This window comes from Bathycoccus prasinos (assembly GCF_002220235.1).
Source record: "Bathycoccus prasinos genomic : Chromosome_4".
Taxonomy (NCBI): Eukaryota; Viridiplantae; Chlorophyta; class Mamiellophyceae; order Mamiellales; family Bathycoccaceae; genus Bathycoccus; species Bathycoccus prasinos.
In genome coordinates this window covers 199,010-213,913 of record NC_024005.1, presented here as the reverse complement: position 1 = coordinate 213,913, position 14,904 = coordinate 199,010, and the positions used below count along the sequence as shown (strand labels likewise).

The 14,904-nt window shown below is 49.0% G+C and overlaps 10 protein-coding genes across 10 annotated transcripts; 5 read left to right on the top strand and 5 right to left on the bottom strand.

The window, feature by feature from the left end:
- Positions 1–48: 48 nt before the first annotated feature.
- On the top strand, positions 49–660 carry Bathy04g01250 (predicted protein; the record flags this gene model as incomplete). Its single annotated transcript, XM_007513738.1, has 1 exon — positions 49–660. The coding sequence occupies one exon, from the start codon at positions 49–51 to the stop codon at positions 658–660; it is 612 nt and encodes a 203-aa protein (XP_007513800.1).
- An 84-nt stretch (positions 661–744) lies between these two features.
- Bathy04g01240 (predicted protein) lies at positions 745–3,493 on the bottom strand (the record flags this gene model as incomplete). Its single annotated transcript, XM_007513325.1, has 2 exons — positions 745–2,943; positions 3,083–3,493. The coding sequence occupies 2 exons, from the start codon at positions 3,491–3,493 to the stop codon at positions 745–747; spliced, it is 2,610 nt and encodes an 869-aa protein (XP_007513387.1).
- Positions 3,494–3,826: 333 nt separating this feature from the next.
- Positions 3,827–4,432, bottom strand: Bathy04g01230 (the record flags this gene model as incomplete). Its single annotated transcript, XM_007513544.1, has 1 exon — positions 3,827–4,432. The coding sequence occupies one exon, from the start codon at positions 4,430–4,432 to the stop codon at positions 3,827–3,829; it is 606 nt and encodes a 201-aa protein (XP_007513606.1).
- A 303-nt stretch (positions 4,433–4,735) lies between these two features.
- Positions 4,736–5,140, top strand: Bathy04g01220 (the record flags this gene model as incomplete). Its single annotated transcript, XM_007513573.1, has 1 exon — positions 4,736–5,140. The coding sequence occupies one exon, from the start codon at positions 4,736–4,738 to the stop codon at positions 5,138–5,140; it is 405 nt and encodes a 134-aa protein (XP_007513635.1).
- Positions 5,141–5,312: 172 nt separating this feature from the next.
- On the bottom strand, positions 5,313–6,329 carry Bathy04g01210 (predicted protein; the record flags this gene model as incomplete). The annotated part of the gene is made up of 1 exon (XM_007513771.1): positions 5,313–6,329. One exon carries the CDS (start codon positions 6,327–6,329, stop codon positions 5,313–5,315), a length of 1,017 nt encoding a protein of 338 aa, XP_007513833.1.
- A 211-nt stretch (positions 6,330–6,540) lies between these two features.
- Positions 6,541–8,100, top strand: Bathy04g01200 (predicted protein; the record flags this gene model as incomplete). Its single annotated transcript, XM_007513597.1, has 1 exon — positions 6,541–8,100. The coding sequence occupies one exon, from the start codon at positions 6,541–6,543 to the stop codon at positions 8,098–8,100; it is 1,560 nt and encodes a 519-aa protein (XP_007513659.1).
- Positions 8,101–8,300: 200 nt separating this feature from the next.
- Bathy04g01190 (predicted protein) lies at positions 8,301–11,708 on the top strand (the record flags this gene model as incomplete). The annotated part of the gene is made up of 1 exon (XM_007513516.1): positions 8,301–11,708. The coding sequence occupies one exon, from the start codon at positions 8,301–8,303 to the stop codon at positions 11,706–11,708; it is 3,408 nt and encodes a 1,135-aa protein (XP_007513578.1).
- Positions 11,709–11,856: 148 nt separating this feature from the next.
- Positions 11,857–12,798, bottom strand: Bathy04g01180 (predicted protein; the record flags this gene model as incomplete). The annotated part of the gene is made up of 1 exon (XM_007513322.1): positions 11,857–12,798. The coding sequence occupies one exon, from the start codon at positions 12,796–12,798 to the stop codon at positions 11,857–11,859; it is 942 nt and encodes a 313-aa protein (XP_007513384.1).
- A 173-nt stretch (positions 12,799–12,971) lies between these two features.
- Bathy04g01170 lies at positions 12,972–13,613 on the bottom strand (the record flags this gene model as incomplete). Its single annotated transcript, XM_007513432.1, has 1 exon — positions 12,972–13,613. The coding sequence occupies one exon, from the start codon at positions 13,611–13,613 to the stop codon at positions 12,972–12,974; it is 642 nt and encodes a 213-aa protein (XP_007513494.1).
- A 110-nt stretch (positions 13,614–13,723) lies between these two features.
- Positions 13,724–14,719, top strand: Bathy04g01160 (unknown protein; the record flags this gene model as incomplete). The annotated part of the gene is made up of 2 exons (XM_007513730.1): positions 13,724–14,130; positions 14,329–14,719. 2 exons carry the CDS (start codon positions 13,724–13,726, stop codon positions 14,717–14,719), a joined length of 798 nt encoding a protein of 265 aa, XP_007513792.1.
- Positions 14,720–14,904: the final 185 nt, after the last annotated feature.

The following is a 14,904-nucleotide window of genomic DNA, read 5'->3' as shown; positions in this document are numbered from 1 at the left end:
ACTTTAGGGGAAATGACGAACACCTAAACTAATAGAAAAGGGATTTTGATGTCATCATCACCACCACTACCTTCGTACAGACGCATAGAAACCTTAGAATTCTCCAAATATATCCCTTCGTCCATCTTGGACGATATCTGTCCCTCTCGTTTGAAATCAACGTCGACTTTTCATGCCGTCAAACACACGAGAGAAGCGACGAAAAAGAACTGCCTCGGGAAACCAATTCTTGATTTGAACCATCCGGCGTATCCTGCGTACGGATTATTCGCGTCTCGGAAGCTCTCGAGTTTGGAGCGCGTGATTGATTATCACGGGTTCGTGACTTTGAACGGGGAGGAGGATAAGGAAAGCGATTACACGTATTCGTTTGCAAAGAGACGGTTGGTGATTGATGCGAATGCAGTTGGCACAGAGGCGAGATTTTGCAACGACTTTCGAGGCATTCGGGAAAGGCCGAACGCGGAGTTTTTTGAATATCGCGACCGAGTGGGGGATTTAAAGTGCGGAATCCGAGTGAAGAAAGGCGAAATGATTGGGAAAGGAGATGAAATATGCGTAAATTACGGGAAAGGGTTTTGGTTGCATCGATTCGGGAGAGAGGCTTTGGAGAAGGCGTCGCTCTCGACGCGGGGTCCCCGTCGAGGAGGGGAAGGTTGAATGTAGCTTTTTAAAGAGGAGACATCAGTGCACGTTGTATTACGAATAGATAAGTATTAGGAATAATAGATTCTGGTACTATTATTAGTCCTCTTCGTCGCTGCTTTCGTCGTCTTCCGACTCGCTCTCGGCTTCTCTCAACCATTTCACGAACGGCGCGGCTTTCTTTAAGAAGACCAAATCTTTCTCCTCCGCGTCGTCTTTTTCATCCGCCCAGGCTAAAACGGCCGATTCAGAGAGGACGTCGGCGTCGTATAAAAGATGTAAGATCTTTGCAAACGCGTTGGCAACGTGTTTCCCTTGACAATCTTTGAACGCGCCTTCTTCAGCGCAAAATTCTTCCAACGTTAACAACACTTCCACCTGGTCGTCTTCGGATTTGAGAAACTTGGCCAGCAACGGCGCGTAGCGTTTGACGTGTTTTTTCACTCTCGAAACGCACTCGTTGGCATCGGATGGGAATTCAGTTGGAAAGAGTTTACGAAACTGCTTGTCGCATTTGGCAGTTGGCGGCATGGATAACGCAAACATGGCGCACAAAACGTACCGCGCGATATCCGCGAAGGTTCTGTTCTCAGCCATTTTCAAACCTTGAAGCTCCACCGTAACGTTTTCGTCGATGGTATCGTCGCGCAACGCTCTCAAAAAGGTTTCCGAGACTTCTTTGTGGAAGTGCCGTTCGTCGGCGTCGGAGTCAGAGTCCGAGTCTTCCTCCATTTCGTCGTCCTTGTCTTCGTCTTTGTCACCCGACGCGTTCGCTTCTTTTTTGACTTCAATCTCGCCTACTTTGTTATTGCTACTTTTCATCTCGTTCGGATAAGTTCTCTTCTTTGGAACCACACCCGGGACTAGCGATTTCGTTCGAAACGATGGGCATATCCATCGGTAACCTTTGCCACCGGCGCCGACGGATTGAGCGTTAGAGCACTCCTCGTCCGGGCCTAAATGTAATTGCTCGGCAAACTTCTTCGCCATTTCTTCACCGTATAAGTGTTCGAAGTCGTTGTGATGATGATGATGATGATGCTCGTCTCTTTCTAAGTGCGACCCGTTCGAATCTTCACCAGACATTGTCGACGACGAGTCCGAATCCGAGTCCGAATCGTCGTCCTCGCACGACGATTGAGGCACGCAGCCGATTCGAGAGTTTGGGGCGAGCTCAAAGTTTTTCCCGATGACTACTTCGGTACCAACAACGGATCCGGCATGGATGATGGCCTTTTCGCCAATTTTAGCGTTGCAACCGACGAGCGCGTGCGTGAGTTTCGCGTCGTTTTCGACGATACATCCGTCAAAGAGAACGCAGTTGGTGATGGTGACGTTTGAGCCGATGGAACAATTTTGACCGATGATCGCGTCTCGCAAGACACATTTCGCGCCAATTTTCGTGTTTCTGCCAAGAACACATCCCGACTGAATGAACGCAGATGTATCAACGGTCACGTCGTCGTCTGCGAACGAGTTCTCGAATCGGGAAACGCAATGGCCTTTTCCCGCCGCAATCTTGCGATAGTTGCTCTTTCGAAACTTCGTCCCTTCTTTATTTGTGTTGTCGAAGAGCACGCAGTTTCCATCGATGGTTTGCGGGTGGCAATACCCTCTCACCACATCTCTTCCAATCGCGCCAAAGCTTCTCGCATCGTTCGCTCTCGCGCAATACTCTCTCCCCAAATCGATAAAGTGCGCGTGCAACTGGTTGCCTAACTCGCGTTCGTCGAGAACGCCGCACACAAAATCTTTCCGAATAGATTGGTAATCGAAATTGTCCGTGAACAACATCAAAACTTCCGGCGAGCAAATGTCCACGCGTAAATCTCGAGCGTTCGTTTCTACTTCCACTTCTTCGTGTTCGCTAAATAAAGCGGCGTCGATGGTAAACGGACCTCCTGTGGCTTTGGTGACGCCTCCTTTAGATTCCTTAAACGCGACAATCTTGAATTCATCTTCGTTTTTGTTGTCGATGTTGTTCGCGTTATTATTATTACTATTACCGTTCTCGCTCTCTTCTTTATTACTCCTCGAACCGCCGGAGCTCCCAAAACTCGTCCTCGCTAGCCCAAGCACCAGCTCTGCTTCGCCAAACTTCCCTTCCCTCGAGTCTCTCCCGTCTCTCGCGAAACACAGCGTCGCCACGCACAACTTATCCTTCTTCCTCCTCTGCTTATGTTTTGCCACCGCTCGGGACAAATCCACATTCGCCACGATATCTCCGGTGCACAAAATGAAATCATGATTGATCACTTGCTGCTGCTCGACGAATCGCAACGCGTCGCCGACCGTTTCCTGTTATTATCATACGTGTGAAAGGTAAGTCAAACGGTCTCTCGCATCGCGCGCCATCGAAACGTAACAAACAATCGCGAGAAGAGTACAAAGACGACGAGAAGAGAGAATAGCCATCAAAATCTATAAATAAACGTACCAAATTCGCGCTTTGCAAAAGCCGTATCGTAAACCCACTCCCGGTCGCGTTCGCCCCGGCGCCGCTGCTCCCTTTCTTCGCGCTCGACGACGACTCGCACAAAAATCCCCCTCTTCGCTTCCCGTGCTTTTCAAGAGCTTCCCTTTGCTTTTTCCCGCACACCACGAATATCTCCTTCGCACCGTTCGAGATTAAAAACTCCAGCGTTCGATCGAGCAAAGCGACGTTCGCGAGTGGGAGCAAACAGTTCGGCACGGATGATGACGACAACGTTTCGTCCTCCTCCTCCTCGTCATCCGTCGCGAGAGACCGACGACGATGCGATAAAGGCCGGAAATGGTCGTGCTCGTCAAAGTCGCACAAGACGACCGCTTGGAGGGTCTCTTTCGCGTGGTGGTCCGAAAATGCCATGACGTGTCGTTACGTAAAGCGCGCGAGAGAACGCTCTCAATCGTGTGTTTGTATGTGTGAGGTTTTCGGTTTGCGCTTTTCTTTGTCGCGAGTGAGAGCCCTTTTTAACTTTGAAGAAGAGTTTTGTTCACTTTGATGTGATGAAGAGCAAGGGAAATTTTCGTCTATTTCTGCGCGAGATGAACGTGCAACGATGCATTATGTGTAAACATCTAGGACTATAATAGATAACAGAGCAGCTAAAAGCAGAGCTAATGATGAATGCGCACGTGGCTTTGCAAATTACCAAGTTGACTAAAACGCGCCTCGCACACGACACATTTAAAAGCAGAGCTAATGATGAATGCGCACGTGGCTTTGCAAATTACCAAGTTGACTAAAACGCGCCTCGCACACGACACATTTATACGGTTTCTCGTTCGTGTGAGTACGCATGTGGGTTTTCAAATTATCAGATGTACGAAAACGCTTCTCGCACACATCGCATTTATATGGTTTCTCGTTCGTGTGAGTACGCTTGTGCTGTGTCAAACTACCAGATGTACGAAAGCGTTTCTCGCACACATCACATTCATACGGTTTCTCGTTCGTGTGAATACGCATGTGGTATTTCAAAGCACCAGATTGAGTAAAACGCTTCTCGCACACATCGCACTCGTACGGTTTCTCGTTCGTGTGAATACGCATGTGGACTTTCAAACTACTAGAATGACGAAAAGCTTTATCGCACACATCGCATTCGTACGGTTTCTCGTTCGCGTGAATACGCATGTGGCTTTGCAAAGCATCAGCTCGACTAAATCTCTTCTCGCACACATCACATTCGTACGGTTTCTCGTTCGTGTGAATACGCGTGTGCTTTTTCAAATCATCAGATCGACGAAAGGACTTCTCGCACACACCACACTCGTACGGTCTCTCGTTCGTGTGCGTACGCATGTGTCTGGCCAAATCGGCCTTACTTCTAAACACCTTCTCGCAAACATCGCACTCGTGTTGTTGCGTCCTCTTTCTCTTCCCTCCCTACTCGTGCTCGTTTCTTTTCGTATCTCGTTCTGCTCGTCTTCCTCCTCCATCATCTTCGTCGTCAGGGTATCGTCGTCTCTCGCGTAAAGTTCTCCTTTTTAATGACGCGCGAATATTCCCCTAAAGTTTCCCCTAAAAGGTGTGAAACAACAACAAAACAACACTCTTAAACTCGCGACGAGAGAGAGAGTAAGAGAGAGAGAACGAGAGAGAAATATGTCCAACAACAAAGAGGAGGACGATTTACTCTACGGCGACATCGTCACCAGTCAAGGCGAGGACGGGCGAGAAAGTTTACGAGTCACGCGAGACAGATTGGAGAAGAGCGAGAGACACCACGCAGAACGGATCGAACAGTTGGAAGCAAAAGTCAAACAGTTGGAAACAGAAAACGAACGGATAACGAAAGAGAATAGGATTTTAATGCAGAACATATCGAGCTTATACGATACGGCGAAACTCGAGTTGAAAAGGAAAGACGCGATGTTGCACGAAGAGAGGATGAAGAGTTTTAATGTTGGGGGTGGTGGAACACAACGAGGAGGAGGGGGAGGAGGAGGAAAAAATCCGCCGCCGCCGAAACCGCCGCCTGGAGGACCACCTTCCGGGAAGAAGAAATAGGCGCGCACACATGCATAGTTACGTTTTAGTTTATATAGTAGTTTTAAATATTCATAGTTTAGAAGAAGACACGCGCGCGACTCCCCGTTGTCCTCGCGAGTGAAAAATGTTTCGCTCATAAGTACTACTAGATTTCTATCTTTTTTACAATTCTACGCGCTGCTACATCGCGCTAAAGTACACTAATTGGCATCTCTTCTTTCAAAAACCTCATGGTATTCGGCCCTCCCGGCGTGTGACTGTCCGTCTTAACAATCTTTTCCAACACTTCTAAACTCGCGGGATCCTCCACGGTTCCCCAGATGGTGTGGTCGAATTTCAACCACGTGGCTGGTTTTTCGCCTAAATAGACGAAGAAATCCGGCCCAGCGGAGCCTCCGGCCCACCCGACGTCGCCGTATTCCATCAATTTTTGAAACTGAAACGTTTCTTTGTTCGCTCGAACGACGAAGGACCGCAACACGCCTTGGACGAGGAAACCCGGTTCCACGCGATACAACTTGCAACTCTTCCCTTGACACGCGTTCTCGGTCTCCGCTAAATCTGTGAGATACTCCACCGATTTCCTGTGCCACTCCGGTTTCAAGTGAATCGTAAACTTTCCAACTGGAGTCTGAATGGATACTTGCTCCTTCAAAGTCTTCACACGCGTCTCGCCTCCGCCCTCCTCCCCTACGTTTTCGGATTTCACGAAATCCTTCATCAACATCCCGCTCGTCCAAGGCACGTTCGCGTCGCCTTCCGTCGCCCCGTTCCGTAACTTTGGTCTCTCCACGTCTGGATTTTCAACGCGTTTCAACCAACACTGTCCTTTGCACCAACTCTCGTCGCAAAAGACGTACACGTTGCATCCGCTCGTATTCGCGCACTTTTCACAACAGTCCGAGATACTTTTCGTTGGTCCAACGGCGACGCCATCGAGGACGACCGCGCCGTCGTATTCGCAGTTTTTGTGCACGTCTGGACATTCGTAACGCTCTGTCTTCTTCTGAACCTCCTTCTCGTTCTCCTTTTTTTCCAATAACGCGCTTCTTTCTCCCGCGGATGATGACGACAAAGACGACGGTTCCTCCTCTTTTGCATCGTCCGACGATCCTTTCTGGTCGTTGTTTTGGTGCGACGAAACCGACGAAAACGGACGATGCTTCCGAGAGAAAAACAACGCGAGAGAGAAAAAGAGCAACGCCATCATCATCAGGAGTGCTGCGTTTCTCTTCTTCTTCTTCTTCTTCTTCGCGTTTCGTAAAGGTTTCATCATCAAAGTTCTCGTTCGTATTTAGTCACGCAAAGAGGTGAATTTTCCTCCATTTTATCCACTTTTTAGCGCGAGAACCACGCGCAGAACTTCACACGCGCACGCGCACTTTTGAAAGAGAGAGATACTTTCGAGCGCGTTCAAAATGACCACGACGACGACGTCGACGCATCGCGGGGTTTCTTTCGTTCCGCGTCGTAAAAAAAGTGCAAGAACATTTGCATCGCAGCAACAGAAGAAGCGTCAACGGAGAAGGAGAAGAACACCAACGAGAACACCAGTCAAGTGTCAATCGAAAGAACTGGAAACTGCACTCATTCGAGAACAAACCATCGTTCAAGACCTGGTCGGGTGGTGCATAGAAAACGGATTCAGCGGTTCCGGGCTCGGCGTGCGACCAAGCACGAGTGGGAAAGGCAGAGGTCTGGAAGCGACGAGATTGGTCGAAAAGGACGAGTGCGTGTTGACGCTCCCGTTGAGATCCGGGATCGTAGACGAGGCGAAAGGACATCCGGAACACACGCGAGAAGTGATTGAAAAAGCACCCTGGGGCGTGCGATTGGCGTGTAGGCTTTTGCAAGAGCGAAAGAAAGGAGCAGAGAGCGCGTACGCGGCGTATTTAGAGTTGATTCCGGAAAATGTGGAAACGAGTCCTTTGCATTACGCAAGCGAGGAAGTATCGCGCATCTGTTACCCGCCGATGGAGAAGGAAATCGAGGAGATGCGAAAAGCGGTGAAGAAATGGTACGACGACTTAAATGCAGGCGAAGGGAAGGAGGCGTTAGCAGGGGCTTCGGAGGAGGAGTTTAAGTGTGCCGTCGCGGTGGTGCATTCGCGAACGTACGGGGTGAGTTCCGGGGATACCGGGGAGGGATACTTTCGAGCGCTTTTACCGTTGGCGGATTTATTGAACCACGGCGGCGACGAGTATATCGACGAAACGAGAAGCAGCACGTCGACGGTTTCGACCGAAACTGTCGCGTGGTCGGAAATCACCGACGAGGAAGACGAGAGCGAGATTGCGTTTACGGCGCAAAAAACATTAGAACCCGGAGAGGAAGCGTTGATGTCGTACGGCGAACGTTCCAACGACCACTTTTTGCTCTACTACGGCTTCGTGCCGCGAAAAAACCCGCACGACGACGTCATCATATTTGAAAACTTTGACTCGGCAATGATGTGGCACGCCATGTGCTTCGACGAGTTCTGGAGACGCGAAGACATCGCCATCAGAGAACAAAACGCCGTTCGCGCGTACAAAGAAACCAGCAAAATGCTCCGAGAAACCTCCGACGGCGCTTTGATAGACGCCGAACCTCGATTGAAAGTCTTATCAGACGGGAGAGTCGACGCGAGAGTCTTAGCCGCGTTCGCCGCTTTATACGCCGGCGACAGCGAACTCGCAAACAACCAAGAAACCGACCGCGAATCCTTAAACGCCGCGCGCAAAGACGTCGCCTTGCGATGCGAACAGTTGATCCAAACCGTCCAAAAGCAAAGCGGCAAAGGCGAAGCCGAGGAGATGTTCTCGGAGGATAGCAGTAATAAAAGCCGTAATAAGAATAACAACAACAACAACAACAACAATAGTAATAATACGAATACGAATAACAGAATTGATATAGAAAACGTCGTGGATGCGTTCAGACGGCACAAGATGTTCATTTTGCGGGACTGCGTCCGGAAGTTGAGCGTCGCGTTGTGATTTCGAGAGACGTCTTTGACACAAGAAAACAGTTGTGAAATCCATCACAGAAAAATCACTTCATATTCGTAGTAAAGAAAACACACGCATCAACGCGCGAAGAAGCACTTTTGTTTACTCTCCTCCTCTCTGACCGTTTCCTCTTTGCTCTCTTTTTCTGCGCTTTTGCGTGTACTAAAGGTGTTATTGACGTGAAAACGATGACGGGAAAAGAACATCCTCCACAGTTGTCGTCCGTGCCTTCTTTGGAATTCCACGAAGAAATCGTGTCCGAATTACTCTCGAAAGACGGCATCGCGGTCCTCGCGGAAGGGTTAGGTGTAGCCACGGTTTTGGCGATGACGATAAAAAAGTCGCACGAAGAAGCGACGAGGACAGAGACGAGGAGGAAAGAGAAGATGCGTTTGTTTGAGGAGGAAAAGAAGGAGACGATTGGAGAGGCGTTTGTGCTTCCTGCTGCTGCTGCTAAAACTGCGACGACGACGCAGACGACGATGCAGACGACGACATCGAAGAAAGAAGAAGAAGAAGACAATACTAATAACAATATAGTGAAACCGAAAGTGGTTGTCATAGTTGGCGCGTCGGAAACGTTACGAACGGCGACGATTCGAGAATACGAACGGTTGTATCCGGAAGTCGCGCACGCGCCTTTAGACGTCACCGCGGACGTCTCGATGGCGATTCGGGCGAGGAATTACGCCATAGGAACGCCGTGTTTTGTCACGAGTAGGATATTTGCGGTAGATTTGTTGGCGAATAGGTTACCGGCGGAGAATGTGGCCGGGATGATTGTCGCGAACGCGCACTCGGTGGAAGATATTTCTGGCGAAGGTTTTTGCGCCAGATTGTTTCGCGAAAAGAACAGAAGAGGTTTTATGCGAGGTTTGACCGATCGCCCGTACGACGCGTCGAAAGCGTTTGAAGGCGTGGAGAGGTCCATGAAGTCGTTGTTTGTGAGGAACGTGACGTTTTGGCCTCGGTTTCGGATGAACGTGAAGAGCTGTTTAGACCCGCACGAACCGAACGTCGTCGAGTTGCGACAAGAGATGACGGAGGATATGAAAAAGATTCAAGAAGCTATCGTGCAGGTGATGGATCAGTGCATGAAAGAGTTGCGGAAGAGCGATTTCGTGGACGTGGCGGAGTTGACGGTACAATCTGGTCTGTTCAAATCGTTCGACGCGACGATTTCGAGACAGTTGGAGCCGATGTGGAACATCGTTCCGAGGAAGACGAAACAGTTGGTGAGGGATTTACGAACGTTGCGACGGTTAGCCGATTTAGTGTTAAAAATAGACGCGGTATCGTTTCTAAAACATTGCGAAATGTTGAAAGTCACCGAAAGGTATGACTCGTATTGGATGTTTTCGGATGCGGCTGGGGAGATTTTCAAACGAGCGAAAGACCGCGTCTATCGATTAAAGAGGAAACCAATTGAAATTTCCAAGCAGAAGAAAGAAGAGCTGAGAGCGTTGAACATTAAAGACGAGAAGAAGTACGAGACGAGTGTTGTCCCAACGTTTGAACCGATGCCGAAGTGGATGTTACTGGAGGAAGTCATTCAGGAGATTCGCGAAGATGCCTCGGATAGAAAGTTGCCGAAGGACGATCAGAGGATCGTCGTTGCGGCGAAAGACGAGGCAGCGGTGAGAGTGTTGGAGATGTTGTTAGTGCACGGATCGGAAAAGGTTTCGAACGCAAAGTGGGAAGACTTTTTGAAGTCGAGAGTAGGAAGAGCGTCCACGGCGGCGAAAGTGCAGGAACAACAGCTTCAGCAACAACACGCTGGAGGACGAGGTCGCGGCGGCGGCAGAGGCGGGAATTTTTACTCCGCGTCGTACGGTCGAGGCAGAGGCGGAGTAAGAGGCGGACGAGGTTCTGGACCTGGAATCGGTCGAGGCGGGCGCGTCATGGGGTATAACAACGCCCAAGGGCTAGCCGGTGGATTCTCCATGCCTGCGGACGAGCGAGACGCGCTGGCGAAAGAAGCCTTGAGGCGCGCCAAGGAGAAGAAACAGAAGAGAAAGGTAGAGCGCCTAGCCGCACGTCCGGACATCGACCCTTCTTCGTTAAACTCTACGGAAGAACAGAACGACGATGAAAGCGATGCAAAAGTAAAGAAGACAACGAAGAAGGGAAACGATGAAGACAACGAAGAAGACGAAGAAGACGAAGTCGCGCTCGCCTCGCAGAAGAATCGTAAAGAGGGCATTTACTTCGTTCCCATCGACGCGCGCGACCCATCGCAGTTAGCCATCTACGCACCAAGCTACGTCATCGTGTACGACCCAGACGCTGCCTTTATTCGCGAACTCGAGGTCTTTGCCGCGTCTCGACCGCAGAGGAAACTGACCGTCTACTTCTTAATGCACGATAACTCGACGGAAGAGGAGAAATATCTCGCCGCGATTAAACGCGAAACGGCGGCGTTCGAGCGCTTGTTCATGATGAAACAACACATGGCCGTGCCAGAAGAACAAGAAGGCCGCTTGTACGAACTCGGCGAAGAGGAAGAAAAGGAAGAAAAGGAAGAGCGGCAAACGAGCACGAACCCAATGCAGTTGGCGCTTTATAAAGAGCGACAGATGAAACTCAAAAAACCGTTGTTTGCAAACGACGCTTTAGATTTGAAAAAGAAGATGGAAGACGATGCCGTGTCGACGCGCAAAGCAGGCGGAAGAGTCATGAAACGACTGACTTTACTCCACGTCGTCGTCGATATTCGCGAGTTCATGTCCACGTTGCCGGCGGTTTTACACCAGTGCGGATACACTCTTCTACCGTGCACGCTCGAGGTTGGCGATTACGTGTTATCTCCGGACATATGCGTTGAAAGAAAAGCTATTCCAGATTTAGTCCAATCGCTGAAATCCGGTCGTTTATACACGCAAGCCGAAGCGATGTGTAAACACTACAAGACGGCAATTTTGTTGATTGAATTCGACAAAGATCGTTCGTTCGCGTTGCAACCAAAAGGCGAAATTCCCGCACAAATCAATCCGGATTCTTTGCAGACTAAGTTGACGTTGCTCATACTTAAGTTTCCAAAGTTGCGCATCATTTGGTCGCCAAACCAACGATTCACGGCGCGAGTATTTGCGGGATTGAAAAAAGTCGAAGACGAACCAACCATCGAGAAAGCGACGCGAGTGGGCGTGCCGGACGATTTTGCAAAAACCGCGGACGGCGAGGACGACGATCAAAACGTCGACGAACGCGGTTTTAACAAAAATGGCATCAATCAAGCCGCGGTCAACTTTTTGCGTAAACTTCCAGGAGTTACGTCCGGTAACTATCGCAACGTCATGCGCCACTGTCGCAACATCCAAGAAATTGGCGATAAAACGATGGAAGAGTTACAAACCATTTTAGGCGATAAACGACGCGGGAAACTTCTCTACGATTTCCTTCGCTACGACTTAACGCAATTCCACGACTCGCCAGATTTACCGAAATCGAGAGAAGTGACGCACGAGATGCGACAGAAAATCGTTGAGATCGGCGAAAGGGAGAGGAGAGAACGGTTGGAGGCGTGGAAAAAAGAACGCGAAGCGGCGGAGGTGAAAGCGAACGTCTCCAAGGCTGAATTAGAAACGTTAGATTAGGCACTAGCAGCATTAGCACACAGAAGAAAAGAATACTGAAATAGTATTGTTGGATGAAATACGAGTTCATTCCTATGTGGGTACTTTTACGCTACGAATTACAAACATAACTACTATTGCCTGCCGGTATTTATTTCTACTTGTTTTTTTAACCGATGCGTCGTCTCGGTTTGATCGTTCTTTGGTTCTTAAACACCTCCTCGTCGTCGTTTAACGGTCGCACTTCCCCGTCCAACGGTGCGACGTACGGATCTTTCGCGTTTTTCCCTAACGGCGTCACTAACAAAGCAAACCCACCCTTCGGTCTCTTCGCGGCGTGTTTTCGTCGACTCTCTCTCTTCAAACTCGCCCCGGTTACGCCCGTGTTAAAATCTAACCTCTCCTTGAACGTTTTCACCAACTCCCTCTCCTCTCTCATGGCTAACTTCTCCGGATCGACTTTTAGCCCCGGCGTCCTCTCGTTCGCTTCTTCTCCCGTCAACACCTCGAAACTTGGATACGTCGGCACGTCCACGTAGTGCCGCTCCCCGGCGCCTCTCTCCGACGTCCCGAACACCGCCTCGAACCGCGCCTCCAAATCGTAATCCAACTCCTTCCCGTTTTTAATCCACTCCGCCTCGCGACGTTTCAGCGCTAAAATCGCCATAATCCGTTGTTCTCTCACCATGTACTCCTTCGCTAAATTTTCCGAAGAATATTTCACCGGGTCTTTTTTGTGGTCTAAATACATCTTCGTTTTCACGCGGTCGCTTAAGATTGAGTTCTTTTGCGAAAGGAAATTATGGATGGTTTCCTTCCTCGGGGTTGCGTCGTATAACCACCCCCAGGGTTCGCCTTTTCGGTATTCCCAGGATTTTGAAACCAAGTTCTTTCGCGAAGCGTGTCGCATTTCCACTTTGGAGGTGTCGTTCTCTTCTTTGTCTTCCGATCCTTCTCCGCCTTTTCCTCCTTCTTCTTCTTTGTTGCCGTCATCGTCCGAAGACAAAGAAGAGAAAGAAGAGAAAGAAGAAGAACACGCGCAGAATACTAATCCGTTGTTTCCGTTCCTCGAGGAATGACGTAACTCTCGGGCGACTTTTCGCAACAACATGACGACGACAAAAGTGTTTATTTATTATGGAGAGGTTTTTTCTGCTTGTCAAAAGGTCAAATTTTTAGACATCGAGCACGAGTGGACGATACGTTTGAGTATGCGTTGTTGTTCGGTATCTGCGATGAATGCTCGACGTGTATGTGTTTATAATTAGAAGTACAAATGATGAGCTAATGTTGAGTACGCATGTGGTACTTTAAACCAGTAGCGTGACGATACCTCTTCTCGCACACGTGGCATTCAAACGGTCTCTCGTTCGTGTGAATACGCATGTGCCTTTTCAAACCTTGAGAATGACGAAAACGCTTCTCGCAAACATCGCATTCATACGGTTTCTCGTTCGTGTGAATACGCGCGTGGACTTTCAAATTACTAGATGTACGAAATCTCTTCTCGCACACATCACATTCGTACGGTTTCTCGTTCGTGTGAATACGCATGTGCTTCTTCAAATTACCGGAATCACTAAAACGCTTCTCGCACACATCACATTCATACGGTTTCTCGTTCGTGTGCGTACGCATATGTCTGGCCAAATCGGATGGTTTTGCAAAAACCTTCTCGCAAACATCGCACTCGTGCCCTCTCTTCCTCTTCCCTCTCGTCGTCGTCGTCTTTTCTTTTCGTATCTCCTTTTGCTCGAAGATTTCAAAAACGACTTCGTCCTCGTCAGGAATCCTCAAACACAACACCGGTGGTTCTTCTTCTTCTTCTTCTTCTTCTTCTTCTTCTCTCTCCTCCACAGCACTCGCAACCACCACCGTCTCTACGTTTACCGCGCGTTTCGGATGTTTATTCTTTCGTCTCGACATTTGATCAAAGAGCGAGAGAGAGAGAGGAGTATTCAGAGAGGAAAAAAAAAATTGAGACGTTTTGCAGGAATAAATGAGACCAATGTTGTGGAAAAATCGACAGAGTAAAAATGAGCGACCAACCTCTTCCTCCTGTTCCTCCTCCTCCTCCGGGAGAAAACGAGGAGGATATTCCTCCTCCTCCTCCTCCTCTGCCTCCGGCAGATGAAACGGTCTCTCTCGAAATTGATTTCGAAAAACTGGCCGAGCGCGCCGCGGTGATCGCGCGGGAACAACAACAACAACAACAACAACACCAACAACAGAAAAAGAGGAAACAACGAGATTCACCATCGGGAAAGAAGAATATACCGCCACCGCCGATGCCGCCCGTCTCGCTCGGAGGCACAGTTTTAGACGAAGTGGATTTGGAAAGGATTAAAGTTGGAGATAATCGATGGGGGATCGCGCTGAGTAGCTGCGTGGAGTATCCAAACAAGAAGTATTTTTTCAGGTATGATGCGTTCGTTGGTGTTGTGTGTTTTTCCCAAACGGAATGAATATGCGCGAATATCGATGACGACGAGGATGATGTGGATGATGCCACCCGTTCGTTTTGTTTTTTTTTCTCTCTCTCTCTCTCTCTCCGTTTTGTCGTCGTCCTCGAAAAACGTTCGACTCACATCTCATTTTCTCATCTCTCTCTCTTCTCCCGTATCGTTGTTATTAAAAACAGCCGCAAAGACTCCAAAGTCTGCCAGTGGGAAACGCCGAAAGAGCTCAAAGGAGGCTTGCAAAAAAATCTGCGCATATGCCCGCTCGAAGCGACGTTACTGCCGCAAAACACCATGCCGGAAAGCGGGTGGGTGGAATTAACAACAACAACAACAAAAAACGCAGCGAGTAGTATCGACAAACACAACGACAACAACAAAGAAGGCAAAAAAGAAAGCCGAACGGAAGAAGAGAAGACGCAAACGGCGAACGCGAAGAGTAGTAGTAAGAAAAAATATTACTGGCACCCGGCGTCCAAACAGGTCACCTGGCAAAGGCCGAGACGAGGGGAACACGAAGTCCAGGAGGCGGAGATTCTCCCGTTACAGTTTATTAGCGAAAGCGCCCAATAAGGCGTATAGGAAGAAGCATAGAGATTTTGACTAGAGAAAAAGCGATTACTAAAACCCTAAACACTAATCGAATCCTGAAGAGATAAAATATAGGGAAAAATTCAGCTCATTTTGCTCACTAATCTTGACCCGTTTACTCTACATAAACACGCACAAAGCTTCGAGTTTAGAGGAAAAAACACTTT